Source organism: Numenius arquata, chromosome 7 (assembly GCF_964106895.1).
Source record: "Numenius arquata chromosome 7, bNumArq3.hap1.1, whole genome shotgun sequence".
In the NCBI taxonomy this organism is placed as follows: Eukaryota; Metazoa; Chordata; class Aves; order Charadriiformes; family Scolopacidae; genus Numenius; species Numenius arquata.
This window is the reverse complement of record NC_133582.1, coordinates 16,079,461-16,096,117: the sequence shown is the minus strand read 5'-3', so window position 1 is coordinate 16,096,117 and position 16,657 is coordinate 16,079,461. Positions and strand designations below refer to the sequence as shown.

Here is a 16,657-nt window from a genome sequence, read left to right as displayed (position 1 = left end):
GGTTTTCTCAAAGGTATTTCCTTGTACGGTACGCTTTTCAAAAGTCGTAATCTGGCTTTGAGGAACAAGAGTTGAGCACCTAGCCTATTTATGCAGTTCGAAAAAAGAAAATAAAAATTCCCACAGGGAGTTTATTTGCATTTTAAGCACTTGATGCTTTGTGAGAATGTTCAAGGACTTGTTGGCAGCATCAATAGGAAGGTAAATCATAAACCTCAAGCACTAAAAACATAGACATTTTTCCTAGTAAATTGGGGCAAATTTGCTGTAGCAAGGATGATCATGTCTGTCTTTGAAAGTGTACTATGTGTTTGGAGCTGTTTAATTTTAAAAAAATACAAAAAAATTAGGACAACTTGACCTGCCACACTTTAACATGCTCATGTTTTTGGCGTGAATCACAGAATGTTTCTCGGGAATTGGCGGTATCCGCAGCCACTGCATGCCTATGCAGGTTGTTTTTCATTTTTAAAAAGGGCATAATTGTTGAATGGAAAAATATTATAATTAGTTCTGAACTATTTCAGATTTTGTTTTCGGCACGTAGAGCCGTCTTCCCAACTCTTCTTCTCTGTTTTCTTTCTTGACGCAAATCTTTCATTTGCTTCCAACTTCCTGCTCCTCTGCCCACGTTCCCGTATCTGTTGATCTGCCTTTTGCTGCCTCTTTAACATTACTCATATAACCTTGACTCAGCTTTGACTTTCCTGAAATACTCCTCTTTTTTCATCTTCACAACCTTAATTATTGCTCTTCCATTTGGCCTTCACAACTTTGAGCTCTGCAGTGGCTGGTACAGATAGAACATTACGTTTCATACCTTGACCGACACAGGGGCAAAAGCTCGCTCACTCCAGATGCAATGACCCTCTTTTATTTTAGTGTCTCGTGAAAAGTACCATACTCATTCAAAAACTTCATACACTCATTAAAACCTAAGGGTCTCTAGATTCTGAAGCTGGTAGCAGCCCCTGCTGTGGTGGTTCTGCCTCAGAAAAGATTTTGAGACTGGCTTTCTTAAGGCTTGTGCCACTCAAAAGAGCTTTTCTGTGTTTCCCCACTCAAAATTAGATCTACCAAATCTTATTTCCCTATGCCTTCTAGCTTTTTAACTTCCGTTAGTAACTTTAAGAATGAATAGTTGTCATGGTTGGGTATGTTTAAGCTATTACAATCTATAGTTCTCACGTGTCTTAGTTTGTATATAATTCTTATAAAGCATTTGGAGATTATTGGGAAAATCCTTTACCAAAAAAAAAAAAAAGAGCGTTTTTATCTATTTTGGTTTGGCAGGCTTTTTTTTTTTTTCTTCTTTACAGCAGATCACTTTTTGTCCTTACACTTCAAAAATAAAAGAACCAACCAACCAAAAAAATTTAACTTTCCAGAAATGTTTATTTTATTTATATTATTGGAAGTATATGTATTACAGAATACAGGTTTTTGGAGGTGTCCAGCTGATCCCATATCATGATTAATTAACTTGCCATTGTTTTGCAGGGCAAGTTTGTAAATGTGTCTGAAAATTTTTCAACTGCAGACTTCAGTCCAGAATCTGTCCCAATTGGTGATTTAATTGAAAAATCTTTTAATAGTTGGTGCTAAAAACTGGCTGTGGGCATTCCCAGTCAATAACTAATTAGCTCTTCCACATGGCATTAGGTACAGTACAGCAATATCAATTCAGTGTGTAAGAGGGGTCTTGATGCTTACTACAGAACTATTATAAAAGTATAACAAATAATTCCAGAGACCTGAACAAGTTAATAAATAACTAAATAATTGCTAATGGGTTAGGTTAAATTTTTCTAAGATGACTTAATCATTTTTTTGGTTTTGTGCTGCATATGTCATTTGGAAAGAGCCTAATCTTCAAAAGCAGTTAATGATCAGACTCCCACACCTTGTTTTAAGTTGGCTACCTAAAATATTTAAACACCACCTGTTTACAATCTGCCAAGAACTGCTATTTGGTTTGCATTAACGAGGACTAGTAGTACTAATACCTAATGTATTTATTCATGAAAGCATCTGTTAACATAATTGTCTCTTGATGCTTTTTTATTAGGTAGTAAAATAAAAATGAAGATACTAGTAATATACTACAGAAACAAACTTTTAGAACCTGAAATGCCATGTTGTAGCAGTACCTTATACTAAATAAACATATTCAATGTTTTAATTTTTAATTTTCCCAAAAAAGTTCTTGTACACTTTTGAAAAAAGGAAATGAAAAAATTACTGGCTTCTTGTGTAAATTTTTCTGGCCTGTGTTCCAACATAGCTTTTTCTTCTGTTTACATTCACAAATCAAGACAGTTTTAGGACAGAAAATTAATGTTTTACTTGCTACTCTGCCACTTTTAATAAACTGTTCATTTCTATGAACACTTCAAGTCACTATGTCAAATACACTCAATACAAACACTCTTCTTTATCTTACCTGGGTTATCTTAAATTTGAGGGCTAGAAAGTTGCTACAAATATTATGGAAGCCTTAATAGAATAATCATGAATTTGACAACATGTCATTGCCTCAATCTTGTGTTGACTTTGTAAACACAGTAAGAAATTGGGGTAGGTGAATAAACTCATTTAATGAGACATTTCTCCACTGCTCTGCTACAGCTCAGTTATCACACATGCATTCTCTAAACTGAGGAACCTCTTCATCTGAGACTTGCAGGTCAGAGTATAAGCATGTTTTCTTGATGGAGACAACTTTATTGTGAGTAGTGCAAGTGGGAATATGAACTCGGAAACCTTTAGCTGCTCCACCTGCCTGTGGGCACACTTTTACCAGCAGTGTCCTGTGGTAAATAAAAGATACCTTTATTCCTTCATCAAAAGGAGCAAGTTGCTTACTGCTTATTGCAAGATACCGCATGATAAGAGTGTGCCCATGGCAGTTACCCACACGTTAGCTGAGGTGCTGACAACTCACACTTTCACTTAGCCTAATTAATTTGTTCATCTAGCTGCACGAATTTCTAAGGCTGCTTCAAATCTGTTACTCTGCACGTGAAAATGCCTGTAGAAAATACTAAGAATATAACCATGACTATTCAATGGATGTATATATAAACCATTTTTTAATGGTGGGATCTCACCCCTCATTTGTGCTCTCGAGAAGCGCTAAGCCTACCGCATTTGGTTATTCAAGCAAATGTATGAGGGGTCCAGCCATTTCCCACTAGCACCAAAGTGCTGCATGAGCTCTTTGTGACCAAGGTTTTTAGGTTCAAGAATGCCTGAACAGTTCTGAGATTTTTACCCTCAAACACTGTCTCGTTGCTAGTAAGAGACTGATAGATGGAAAGGAGGGAGCAGTGTTCACAGCTCTAAAGCGATAGTGTTGAGGAGCTATGAATCTTCCTTTGTTGTGTCCACCAGACTTTGCCTTGGTATCTGCAAAGCTTTACTTTGAAATTTTGGAGGTGCTGTTTTAAAATGAGTGGATGCAAAGTATTCTGCAGAAAGACAGACCTTTCTGGATAAGGAAGTGATGTTTTTCTTGAGTGAAAACCTGGAAACCCTCGAAGCAGTTATGGGTAGGGAAAAATACTTCTCATGCCCAAGACAGCAGGCTACGTAACAGTGCTTACAGCCTTTGCTGCCAGCTTGTCTTGGGCTGTGACTAGTGATACTAAAAGACAAATTCCAAATGCCATTCTACAAAGGGAAAGTGTTTTATGTTTAAAAAAAAAAAAAGATAATTATTGCAACTCAATATTTATCAAGCTGTGTAAATACTGTGGTATCTGACAAACGAAAATATTTCTCTTTTCCAAGACAAGAAAACTTAACTATCTTGGACTATACATACAGCAGCGAAGTAACTGGGATAAATGCTTGTGACTCTTAAAGGATAATTTGTGGTCTCCATAACTTTCTAATTGGCATATTAAATCTTAACTTTAAATAGGTTTTGTTTTCTTGAACCAAGTTCAGGTTTTCAGTCTCTGTGTTCTGAGCCAATTTTTGTCCCGTTGTGCGTATCCCTTTTCCAACCTTCACCAGCCATGCCTGTGTCTGCAGATACTTTCCTTGGTCTCTGTCCCTTGCTCCTTGTTTTATGGGTTGGTCTTTGCTTGAGAGAGCTTCTCTGGTTACCGTTCTCCAAGTTTTCTCCCTCTCTGACATCAGCCCCCTCCAGCCCTGTCTGTGCAGTTGCTGTTTCTTCCCTACACGACACGTGCTGCTCTGTGTTTGCTCCTCTGCCCTGTTGCTGTACTGGCCTCTGAGCTTTCCAGAGCACCAGCCACTTGGTCAGTGCTTTATCCATTCTGCCCTTTGTGTACGAGAAGTGTTGCATAAATAAATCACTTGAATTGGGTTGTTGTGTAGATAGTGCTCACTCAGGTTTGGAATGGCAGTATTCTGCCAAGAGATCTATAGCTTTCAGTTATTTATGGTTGTTAATGAAAGCACATTCTGGATTCAAATGGTTTATGCTTGTTCCTGCCTGACCTGTTAGAAAATTATTTTAACTTGGTGGAAAATCTGCTTAAGCACATAAGATCTTTAATTTATGTGAAGAATTGTCTTGATGAGAAGGTTTCAAATTGTTTTGAGATGCTGGTAATACTGAATTACTGTTGATTTAAGTGTTAGGCCTTCAATTCTTCAATCATATCTAGACCATATAGACCTTTATTATCAGACTGGGCCTGTGCTGTAGTGAAGATTAGTGCTTGCAGTACAAAAGGAATACCGTGAAAATTTGAATGCCAGCTGAACATTAGGCTCCTTTCCATAGCATTCACTGATAAAATTTTACAGGGAGTGCATACATTAAAATTAGTTTGTATTGAGAAACATTATAAAGTCATCATTAACGTAAACACATACAGATGTGCTACTTTATCTCTTAATCTCATTTGTGTGGGGGAGTATCTAAAACTGACATGTAATGAATAAATCTCTTTCAGGCTTCAGAAAACAAGTAGAAATATTGTAACTTATGAGTCTTTCTCTAAATATATCCTTTGTTACCTCTGCCTGACTTTTTAGGCTTTTTTCATGTAGAACAAAAAGACTTAAGAAGACTGTCGTATCATGCTGGTCTCTTACTGACTTGGTGATACTGAAGTCTGACGCTGAATATTGGCAGTATATCAAAAAATGTTTTGCTATGTCTCCTGTTAGGTGCACCGCCTCATCAAAATCTCATTAGCACTTTTTGATGCACAGGAGCATTTGCAGCCCTGGCCAGGAGGAGCAGCTGGAGCAGAAGGGCAGGCTGTTGGCACAGGGGCAGAGCACACCAGTCCCCCCGGGAGCCCTGCTTTAAGGAGCAGGGCTGTGGAGGGGTGGGCTGCACGACGCAGGACAGCTCTTGAGATGATGTGGGCATTCTGCTCTCCTGGTTAATGTCGTCAGTCGCACTTCTGAATGACAGTGGAAATGTGATCCATCATTTGTTACCAAAATTTTAGCACGCCCCGGGTAGACCCCATTTACTGGTTACTTCTAAAACTTCATAGCTGCTTGTTCAGATGGAGACACCTTGGGACAACCTCCAAGGGGAAACCAGGAAAGTCAGTTTTCTCCAACTTTGATACAAAACTGGGTTTGGAATATAACTGTTGCTAAAGAAACCTGGCCATTGGTGTTCAGGTCCTTAAAAATCAGAGCCTGAATGGGCCTGAGGATCCCCCAAAAGTCAGGAAACTGGGAAGTGAGGAAGTATCTTCAGCATGAACTGACTGAGAGATGGAGAGAGATTTTTATCTAGGGCCTGGGGCGAACAGAGTGATAGTGATAAAACAGGGAAAGAGTATCTGTTAGGATGGTTTTTAAAAGGGTATGTTTTGCTTAACTTCCTTTGTAATAAATGTGTCAGCTGAGCAGTGGTACTTTGTGCATCCACTCACTTTGTGGTCCATAGTTGCTTTTTTTCTACCGCACGCCATGTGAAGTTGTGCTGCCTCCACTGATACATCAGTAAGTCATCTAGAACATGGTAACTGGATGGTGAGTCTGAGACCTTGTGGTCCGCTGGGCTGTTAAATCCCAGTTAGTATTGCTGTAGGCATCAAGGCTTGTATTAGGGTGATAAAATGTCTTCCTGAAGACTCAACACTGATCTGCCGGACAAACCATGGTGAGAACAGGACACGTAACTTATCCCTGCAAGTATTGGAAGCTAAGAGCTTGCTTCAAGAAGATACTCTGTGAAGGATTATGGAAAGATTGGGATTACGTTGTAAATTATTTCCACACAAAAGAGAAGTTGATGCTATAGTATAACAGACGTTTAAACTGGTCACATAATGATTAGATTTTCTAGTCTTCAGACTCGGCAAGAAGTGGGGAGTAGAGATGGATGCTCTTTTTTTTTTTTTTCTCTTGAGATTATAATCATAGGAAAAGAGCGTTTATCCAAAAAATGGATAAATAATGTAGCTTAATGCTGCAAAATAATGTATGTAATAAACTGACAGGAGCTAATTAAACAATATGAAATATTACTACACATTAGAGGATTTTAGCAATCAGAGGTTTAAGATTAATGTATTTATTGCTCTTCTAAATGCTACCAAAAGTTTATACCCTAAAAAAATAATAATAAAAGAAATGTATTACATAGTTCTGAGTCCCTTAAGAAATGTTCCCATGCCCATTTGCAGACAAAAAGGGACTCTTTAAGACCCACTCAACATGGAAGTAACCTCTCTAGGTAACCACACTACCTTTTTCTTATTCTTTTCCTCCTTTGAAATTTCCATTGAAGAACTTTTATTATTTCAACCTAATTCAGTCAATCTAAGCTATCCAAGCAGAAGCTGGTTTGTAATGAAAACGGGTTACACTTATAACTATTCATTTGGTACTATATTATTTATTGCAGTCAGAAAAGCTTTGTTAATTCTTTGACTCTAGCAGACTCTCTGGGGAATGGAGGTATTGGAGTTTTACTGCCAAAGATACTTTGTGAAAGGCAATTAACAAAATGTTTTATGGCAGTGTCAGCAGTCTCACTTTCAGTCATTTGTCCTGTGATTGGATAGGGGCTTCATCCTCCTATCTTAATAACCCTACTAAACCAGGAGGAGTAGTCAGAATATTGTATAAAACAAATGCCAGGATTTGGTGATTGTGGAATTTAGTGCTGCAACTGAAAGAATTACCAGAAGTAGCAATTATGGTATCTAATTTTCATGCTCCTGTAAGAGAAACAAAGTAATGCAAATAAGCAGAGTTCCAACAGCAGGAACACGTGAGAATCTCACCATCTCATCTCCCCCTCCTCTCAAATTCTAGTCCCAAGCTTTGTATAGTCACGGGCTTTCTCATGGTAGTGTTCTGTCAGACTTTCTGTCTCTTAGCTTTTGCCTTTAAAAAGGTGAAGAAAGTGATAGTGTTTGTAATGTTTCACACGTGCAAATATCTTCTCAGTTCGTTTGCCTTTGGGTAGTTATTCTGAGAAAAGATCATGTGTGAAGAATATCTAATAAGGACTTGACGCAGAGATGCGTAGTCTTGGCTTGACTGCAGTATCTTGGGGCATTCAGGATGTCTCTTGAAGCCCCAACAGGGGAACGGTTTGACTGTGCTTTTATGGAGTGAAATTTATTTCTCCATTTCCTCTTTGTAATATATTAGAAAGCAGAAAATTCTTCCAAATTATTTCTGAGGTGAGTCTTTCTTCTGTTCCCATGCACGATGGGCCTGCACATCTGCACGGCTCAGAAATGGGGTAGCAGAGGTTGAGCAATCTGTCTTGTCCCGTGCTCTCCTTGGGTCTCCCAAGGAGCCCAGACAAGGTCTAAAGACAAGGCCCTAGATGATTGCTGAGTAGTTTCCTGGAATTTTGCTCGGGTGTGCACTGTGATGTGTTGAAAATCCCAGAGACAATGTGAATTCAGTTTATTATTTAAACATTTATTTTATGACACTTTATTTTTCATTGATAATTTATGATCATATTTTTCTCCGTTTCCCTTTCCCTCTTCCCCCTTCTTTGTCCTTCTCAAGGTTGCATGTAACATTTTAAGTTCAAATATGCTATTGCAGCACTAGCACCAGCAGAATGCTTTGGATAATGTTGCGTAGCAACATAAAATTTAATTTTTGTCAAATGTTTTGGCATTCTCCTAATGTGAGGTTTTTTTTCATTCTTTTCTTTTTCACTTGAACTGCATTGTCATTGATTGGGGTGAAACCACTGGTACACTAGTACATTGTGAAGATTGTTATAATAGAAGCAATGCCCGACAGCCAAAGTTGGCTGGAGTTTTCATTTTTGTCTTGCAGTAATTTAATGCTCTGTCAGCCGTAAGAAACCTGAGAGAAATGGTGTGTGAAAGGAAGATTGTTTCATTTCTGAACTTTTACGTAGCCCAGAATTATATTCTCCTCTTGTGATTACTCTTATTTCATATTCCCCTTGTGTTTGCAGTCCATTTTCCGGTGACATAACTGCAACTATATTATCCATTGATTAGCCAGGGAATAGAGTTTGGTGAATAGTCTTTTCCTGTTTCAACAATGATCAAACACCTTGAGTTTATAAATTAAATATATTTTAGAGCAATTGCTTAAGAATTACAGAATTGTCAGAGTTGGAAGGGACCTCTAGAGATCACCTAGTCCAACTCCCCTGCTGAAGCAGGATTGCCTAGAGCACATTACTCAGGACTGCATCAAGGCAGGTCTTGAAAATCTCCAGAGAAGGGGACTCCATGACCTCCCTGGGCAGCCTGTTCCAGTGCTCTGTCACCCTCACCGGAAAGAAGTTTTTCCTCATATTTGAATGGAACTTCCTATGTTCCAGCTTGTGCCCGTTGCCCCTCGTCCTCTCACTGGAAACCACTGAAAAGAGTCCGGCTCCATCATCCTTCAACCCACCCTTTAGGTACTTGTAAACATAGATAAGGTCTCCCCTCAGCCTTCTCTTCTCCAGGCTAAAGAGCCCCAGCTCTTTGAGCCTTTCCTCCTCTAATCCCTTAATCATCTTAGTTGCCCTACATTGGACTGTCTCCAGTAGATCCCTGTCTCTCTTGAACTGGGGAGCCCAGAACTGGATGCAGTATTCCAGTTGTGGCCTCACCAGTGCAGAGTAGAGGGGGAGAATGACCTCCCTCGACCTACTGGCCACACTCTTCCCTATGCAGCCCAGGATCCCATTGGCCCTGCCGGCAACAAGGGCACATTGCTGGCTCATGGAAAGTTTGCTATCCACCAGGACTCCCAGATCCTTCTCGTCCGTAGTGCTTTCCAGAAGATCCATCCCTAACCTATATTGGTGCCTGGGATTCTTCCTCCCCAGGTGCAGGACCCTACATTTGCCCTTGTTGAAGCCATTGTTTCAAATTGATTTTGAAGCAGAGCATTCTTACAAGGAACATGAATGTTTTGGCTATTCCGGGGGAGTGACTGGGTAGGGCTGAGGGGAGTGAATTTAAAGAATTAACATCAGTTGAGATATCTGCTTAGATAAGAGAACATCCAACCTGTGAAAAATGGAGTAAAACAGAGAAATGAATACTTTACCTGACCACTGATTTAATTATCATAAGGGTGGTTATATATGAGAGTAACTGAAGGCATGGCAACTTGAATTGAAGGTACTGGGTAATTCCTCTGTATGACATTTGGTAAAAATGTGGAGGGCGGGGGCGGAAAGTCTTTCTTTGCCGTGGTAAAATACATTTGTGGCGAGTGTGTTCCAGAGCCTGGACTTCTAGGCTTAGTCTGTCATCTCAAATGTGTCTTTCCAGTCTTAAACTTATAGCTGTGTAACTGTTCAGCCAAAGGTGCAATAGGAGTGTAACAGGGTGACAGAGCTTTACGTGTCACCTTTACTGCCACTGCACTCAGCAGCATGCAGCATCTTCAGCTTGGGCTTTAACTGCCTCATGGAAGGTGGTAGAAAAGATGAAGCCTTTCTAAGAGGTATGTAGGGGAAGGAGGAAGTGGCAGAGACACACATTTCCCCAGGAGACATTTTGATTAGGTGATGGAAAACAATTTTTCATCATGGGAGTGGTCAGACAGTGCAAGGGGTTGCCTGCCAGAAAGGCTGAGGAACCTCCATCCTTCGAGAATTTTAACTCCCTCACTTATGACATTCAGCAACGTGATGCAGCTTCAAAGTCAGTTCTATCTTTGAAGTTGGCACTGTTTTGAGAAGGGTGATGTCCCCGTTTTAAGCACCAGGTGACCTGCAGAGGTCCCATCCAGCCCAAAGCATTGTATGATTTTTGACTGATTCTCCAAAGAGTATCCAGAGTCATGGGGTGATTTAAATCAGTCTGAAATGAAGCCTGCATAGTCACATATTTGCTGTTGTTGTATGCTAGATAATCATATTTCAGGGTCTTTCTTTTCTTTTCTTTTCTTTTCTTTTCTTTTCTTTTCTTTTCTTTTCTTTTCTTTTCTTTTCTTTTCTTTTCTTTTCTTTTCTGTGCAGACCTATGGTTGAACTGTAGGTATAGTTTTAGTATTTGTAATTTCTGTGCATAGAGGAGTTTTAAAAGAATATAGAAACATGAAAAGATTTATTTGATTGCTAGCTTCATTATGAAAACACTATGTTTCCCCTCTCAACATGTAATGGATACAGGCAAGGAATGTGTTTAACCAAAATCTTTATCTAAGGCATTCCAAAGAAATATTTCGGATATCTTCTGTACAGTTTGTTCCTACTTCTAGCTATTTACCGTCAGTTCCAGAGCTTGAGGTAAATTCCACACTTCTGGTTGCTATTAGAATTTCTGCTCTCTGGAGTTAATGATTCTTTTGACCATATCAGTTCAGGAGATATGAAATACATAAGTCTCTAACAAAATCTGACACCATGGTTTATGATGGAATATCCTGTTTCCATCTCTCAGGATTATGCAAAAGATTTTTTTCCTCTCAAATAGTCGCACACACTTACAGAACTGATAAAGACATGGATGTGTTTCATTTTAAAATTATTTTTAAAAGAAGAGTAGAGATAAAAATAATTATCGTGTGTAGTATTATCATAGTAATAAATATGTTTATATGCATTAAATTTAGTTTTCTGCATGCTATGAATATGTTTGAAAATGTTTTTGTTGTCACTGATGTTTCTCTGATGATAATCAAGTACATTTTCAGGTTTAAAGATAACAACCTGGTGTTACACTTAGCTGTAAAATTTTACGTGTTGGCACTTTGTTGTATTTTCCTTTTTTATTGCAAAAACTTTAGGACTGGTTTTTTTTTTGGTTTTTTTTTTTTTTTAAATTGCTTTCTGTCGTACTCTTTGCTTCCTGTCTTGCCATATATTTGCTTAATGTGTCTGCCTCTGCTTTGCTCTTTTTTTTTCCTCCTTTCTAGATTTAAACAAGCTTTTACTTCATTTGAATGATGTGCTGTTTCAAAGCATTTTGGATTCCTTGTGATTTTACTGCCTTTTCAGATCATGGGCTGTAGTAATCAGCTTTGTTTTTGGCCTTTCTCAATTTGATAGTATCTGTAGAAACATTATTGATTTGAATTAGATGATAAATATATGGATGAGATTTGTTAATGATATTGCTTTGCAAAGTCAAACATTCTAAGAGAGTAGGGAAACATAAGAAAACTGTATGGATTTACAGATCTAGGCAAAAAATATAATGAGATAGGTCCTTTTTTTTAAAGTTAAGGATAACAGCTGAAAACAACCCAAGTTGAAAGTGATGCTGTGTAATCAGAGCAGTGACACTAATATGAGTTCACAGTATGTAAGGCTTATAAAGAGAAGCAGATGTGAAGATATTTTACTCTATATGGTATACTTTTGTCTAGTGCTTCAGTATCAGAAAAATGTTGACCAAACAGTTTTCTAAAAAAGAAGGGAAGTGATGATAACAAATTTTCTATACAGCTTTCAATGTATGGAAGTGATAATGATTTAGAGGTTTGCAGTGCGTAATAAAATCTTTTTGGAACCGTTTCTTTTTTAAATCCTGCATTTATTGGATCAATTGTTATCAAAAGTGTTAGTACCAGTGTGCCAGTATATGGATCTCAAAACAATGTTTGGGTTTGAATAGCATTGACTTAAGGCAGGAAAGTGCCTACGTTTCCTTGTGGATGAGAAGAGCAAAGGCTTTGTTTGCAAATTTATGTGAACCATCTGCAGTGTTCTCATAATCTTGGACTTAAAGGCTCAGTGGTCTTCTGAGCTGTGCCCATGGAGTGGAACACTGTCGTCTCATTTAGGACCTTTTGTCTTTTGTAGAGCAGTGTGCTAAAAGCTGAAATCACCACTACTCCTGTTTTTGGCTTGTGAATTGAAAGCATGTCTATGTATCAACACTGTGCTGTTTACAATTGCTTTTTTAAATAATTAAGACTTGAAAAGACCTCATCACAAGCCAGTTTCTTAATTGTGGGGAGAGCTTTTATCTGAAAGACTTGCAATATCTTTTACAATAGAAGCCTCTTAATTTCAGGTTATTCTTTGTTCAGTGATACATTCCAAAAGGGAAACACATTTGTTTGGATATAAACAATAAAGAATGGTGTATGGAAAGTGGTAAGTCCCTATGGACGGTTTTCTCACAGGAATGTAGTTCTGCACCAAATCTCTGAAGAATTGTCACCGCTGTACATGAGGAGATAACAACAATAACCATTAAAAGTAAAGTATTGCCATCTATTGTTAGGCTGTTGTTCCTGTTTCAGCCCCTTATACTCTTTCAAAACCTTAAATGTTTTCTTTTCCTTCAACCTTTATTCTAATCTGCTGTCTAAATATGTAAATAAAAAGCATATTGATTAAGATAACGTGGATGTCCATGAGTGTCATTCACTATACTTCTATTATTTATGAAAACATACTTGTTAGCCCAACATTTTCGTTTCTCTCCCACTAGGATCCCTTAATTGCTTTATTCCCACTCTCTCAATGATGTAGAAAAGTAAATACATTATCCATGCTTATTTCTTGTAAAGAACCCATTAAATTATTGTCATCTATGTCCCTTTTTATAGATGTTTCAGGTTTTTGCTCCAGTTGTTTGTTGCTGTTGACCTTGTTCTTTTTCTAAATATTCTTTAGACAGTCAAACCTCAGCTACATTTCTCAGCAGGGATTTCTCTGTTCGTTTTTATAGCTGATCTTAAATGTGAGACTCCTAACTCTTACTTTTTCTGCTGTTTCTATAGCAACTAGATAGGTGGAGACACAGCAACATCTCTTTGCTTCCCAGCTGGTGTTTTGTGTTCTCAGCAAGGGGGGAGTTTGAGGAAAATAGAGAGGGTATTAATTGGGTTGTAACGGGCTCAGCAGTGTAGTCCTTGTTAAGTTCCCTCACCCTTTACTAAGGAGTTAGTTACTAATTTTAAGCAGGGCTTCTCAAACTTTCTTGAATAAAATTCTGTCCTCTCAGGAAGAGACATGATTTAAGTATGTATCAGGGTTTGATCCCTTAGTTGCTTGGGCCTTCGTGTTTTCTTCCATCTAGAACTACCCTTTTTCTTCATCATGTGGACAGCAGTAAGATTTGTTTCAGGAACTAGACTGGAATTAATTTGCATGTAGCTTGAATGTACATGAGGTACAGGGCTTTTTAATTTCCCTGATTCCCACTTTTTAATCTGATTTTTGCAGCTGTCCAATAACTGTATCATAACTAGACTGTAATCTGGATATCATTTGTCTCATCTCAGAAAGATGGGTCCTATCAGGTTAATGTTACTCTTCAGTTGGTTCAGTGTGCATACAGTTTGCAATGCTTTCCTCACCAGAGCAGCTGTGATTTAAAGAAGAACTTGGAAAGTTCGTGTCTTTTTAGTGGTTGATAACCAAGCAGTTTTTTGCTCGTGTGGGAAATAAAAAGCAAGTTTGGGTCTGTTTTCCTCCTGAATTAGGGAAGAGGTTTGAGTGAAGACTTCGCACCTCGTGGGAAGCTGCCACAATGTGAGCTGTTACTGAGAGCAATCTGCAGATCAGGGGGGAGCTTGCAGGCATCAGGATGCCATCCGTGAAGTGCCGTCATCTCACATTGGTGGTGGTGCCTCAGGAGAAGCACTTGCTCTTTTGGAGATAGGACTAAGTTTTCAATTGTTTCACACTTTATTCCTTCTCTCTTCCGCCCATGAATCTCTCAGAAACATTCACAAGAGCTAACGGATATGTAATCTGGTAAGTTTATAAATCAGCATGCTGCTCGAACAGGGTTCTGATCCTCAGTGGATTAAATATTAGTACAGACTTAAATTTTAAATGAAACAACATATCTTCAAAACATCCTGGCTTAAAAATACATAAATGGACGAGTTCCTTGCTTCCATAGATTCTAACCTAGTGTATCTCCTGCATATACAGGGTTACTCAGTTGCTTAGGGGTTCAGAGTGTCTTTCTGATGCTGAGGGACCGGGACTGTTCAGCCTCAAGAAGAGATGGCTCAGGGAGGATTTTACCAATGTTTGATACATGCCTGATAAGCAGGAATAAGGAAAACCGATCCAGACTGTTCTCAGTGCTATCCAGTGACAGGACGAGAGGCAATACCTTGGTTGGCACAATTTTTGCTATGTGATTTTGAACAGAGGTAAAGTGTAGTGCGAACTTGCTTTCTTCCCTTGCTGCCTGGTTTCTGAATATGCTGAATGGCATTGATCTGTTCTCCAGAATATTCAATTCAGGGTAGTACATAAATGTAAAACCAGAGTTTGACCAGTTGCCTTGAAGTGTGGATTTCATTATTACTAAATATAAGCTAAGAGCAAGCATGATCTTTGTCTTTCCTAGATTTGCTGGCGATCAATTAAAATAGTTATTGCGTTCTCCAAGAAGGGAGTGCATATTCCCTCTTGAAGGGTTCCAAAAATATGTTGGGGAATAAGAAGTCAGGGATGTTGTTGAGCATTATCCTGAGATTAGAAAAGGAGAAGTAAAAGAGGCAATAAAAAGTTAAGAATTTGCAATTTGAGCCAAATTAGTAATCCTAGTTTGTCTCATTTTAGGTAGGTAGTTACAAGTGTTAGGAACCTAGAAATTAAGTGAGATTCGGATGTTGGCTTTTTGGACATCTCGTTCAGATTCTTGAACAAATCCTGCTCAAGCAGACCTCTTCAGGCGTTAGGGATTTTAAATATAATTAATGTTTGTATGAACCTTCCAAAAATTCTGCTTTGAAACTTTGTTATGCATCTCTTCATTCAAATCACTTAATGTTTTCAATCTTGTTTACTTCTTCACAGCTGTTAAGACAATAGGGGAAAAGCTTCCAAGGAATGACTATTGATGTCTGAGGGAACCTAGATCCTAATTGCAGAACAATTGCCATGATGTCATGTGCAGATTTTATATGGTGTTCACAAGCGGCTGGTTACGAACAACTGCAGATTGCATAAAATGCCTATAAAGGTTTTGTTCTACTTGTAAAGCTGCTGTCTACGCTGTTAAAAGCTTGTGGATGTAGCTGTCTCTGTATACTGTTTTAAGTGAATTCTTGTAACATGAAATCCAACTTACTTTGTGGAAAAAAAAATCCAGATCTAAAAATGTAGTTGTATGTGATGATAACAAAAGCAACTCTCATCTACGCATTTGCATACCAAGATATGGCATAATTTTCAATGAGTTATACTAACAGAAGTAGTTCTTGCCAGATTATTGATGTGTAGCATAAATGTTAGCCCTGTCTAAAACTTCCCTGTAGAAGACGATCTCGCGAATGAACGTGATCGTTCTGGTAAAATGGAAATGCAAATTTAATTAAAGAGTGTATTTCTTACTGTGAAATGTCAAAGTACCTTGCTGTTTTTCTAATTGTGAAATTGGTAGCCAGGGATAAAAACTAAATGTCAGAAAAACATAAAGGTATGGTAATTTTATACTTCTAAGGGTATTTATAGAAATGTTTTCATTATAAAATACATGTGCATATTTTTATTATTCTTGAAGATAATCATCAAAGGCTGGTCAACTAAATATTCTGCTTTTTGTTTTCCAGAAACCAGCAAACATTCTGGTAATGGGTGAAGGTCCCGAAAGAGGAAGAGTCAAAATAGGTAAACATTTTGAGAAAATTCCATTGCACAGCTAAGGAATTACTTAAAAAATTGCATCTTCAGTGTAAGAAAGAAACAAATCTTCATTATTCTTTGAGTTCATGTATGCACAACATCTAGTTCAATTTTAAATCTCATTCACTGAGTTTATAAGTTTAAGCGATTCCAAACATATTATTAGACATTTATAAAGCTTGCCAAGGATATTTGGTGAGATAAATGCATCTGTAAGAAACAAGAAAGTAATGAGCACATATAACAATGACCATGGCCAGGGTTCTTTTGACTTCTACTATAAGTAGTTAGTATAACATGGTTACTTATAAATTGTATTATTTCTTATTAGTTCTGAGTTATTTTTATATGTATAACACCAATGCACATGTTTGTAGAGGTCCAAAAGTTTGCTGTGCAAAAGGCTATTCAGCAACAAGGTGGGAAACACATGTAACTGTGATGGTCTTTATCCAAAACCTAATTACCTGTGCAGATCGTAAGTCTTAGTCATGTGGATATAAACTTTTTTTTTAATAAAGCATGTGGCAATCGTCAACAAAGAAGTAATATACTGAAACCTCTTTTTTATTCATCAACTTCTGTTGTATTTGAAATGGTTCAGCTAACCATTTTTGATTTGTATGCTTGTATTACTTGAGTGACTGCAAGAAA

At 37.9% G+C, this 16,657-nt stretch overlaps 1 protein-coding gene across 2 annotated transcripts in view; it reads left to right on the top strand.

Moving 5' to 3' along the window:
• CDK19 (cyclin dependent kinase 19) overlaps positions 1-16,657 on the top strand; it is a 120,795-nt gene that overhangs the window by 71,496 nt on the left and 32,642 nt on the right. For both annotated transcript variants that reach the window (XM_074150283.1, XM_074150284.1), the window contains exon 5: positions 15,931-15,988. In XM_074150283.1, coding sequence (XP_074006384.1) covers positions 15,931-15,988 — 58 coding nt within the window. The remainder of the gene's footprint in view (positions 1-15,930; positions 15,989-16,657) is intronic.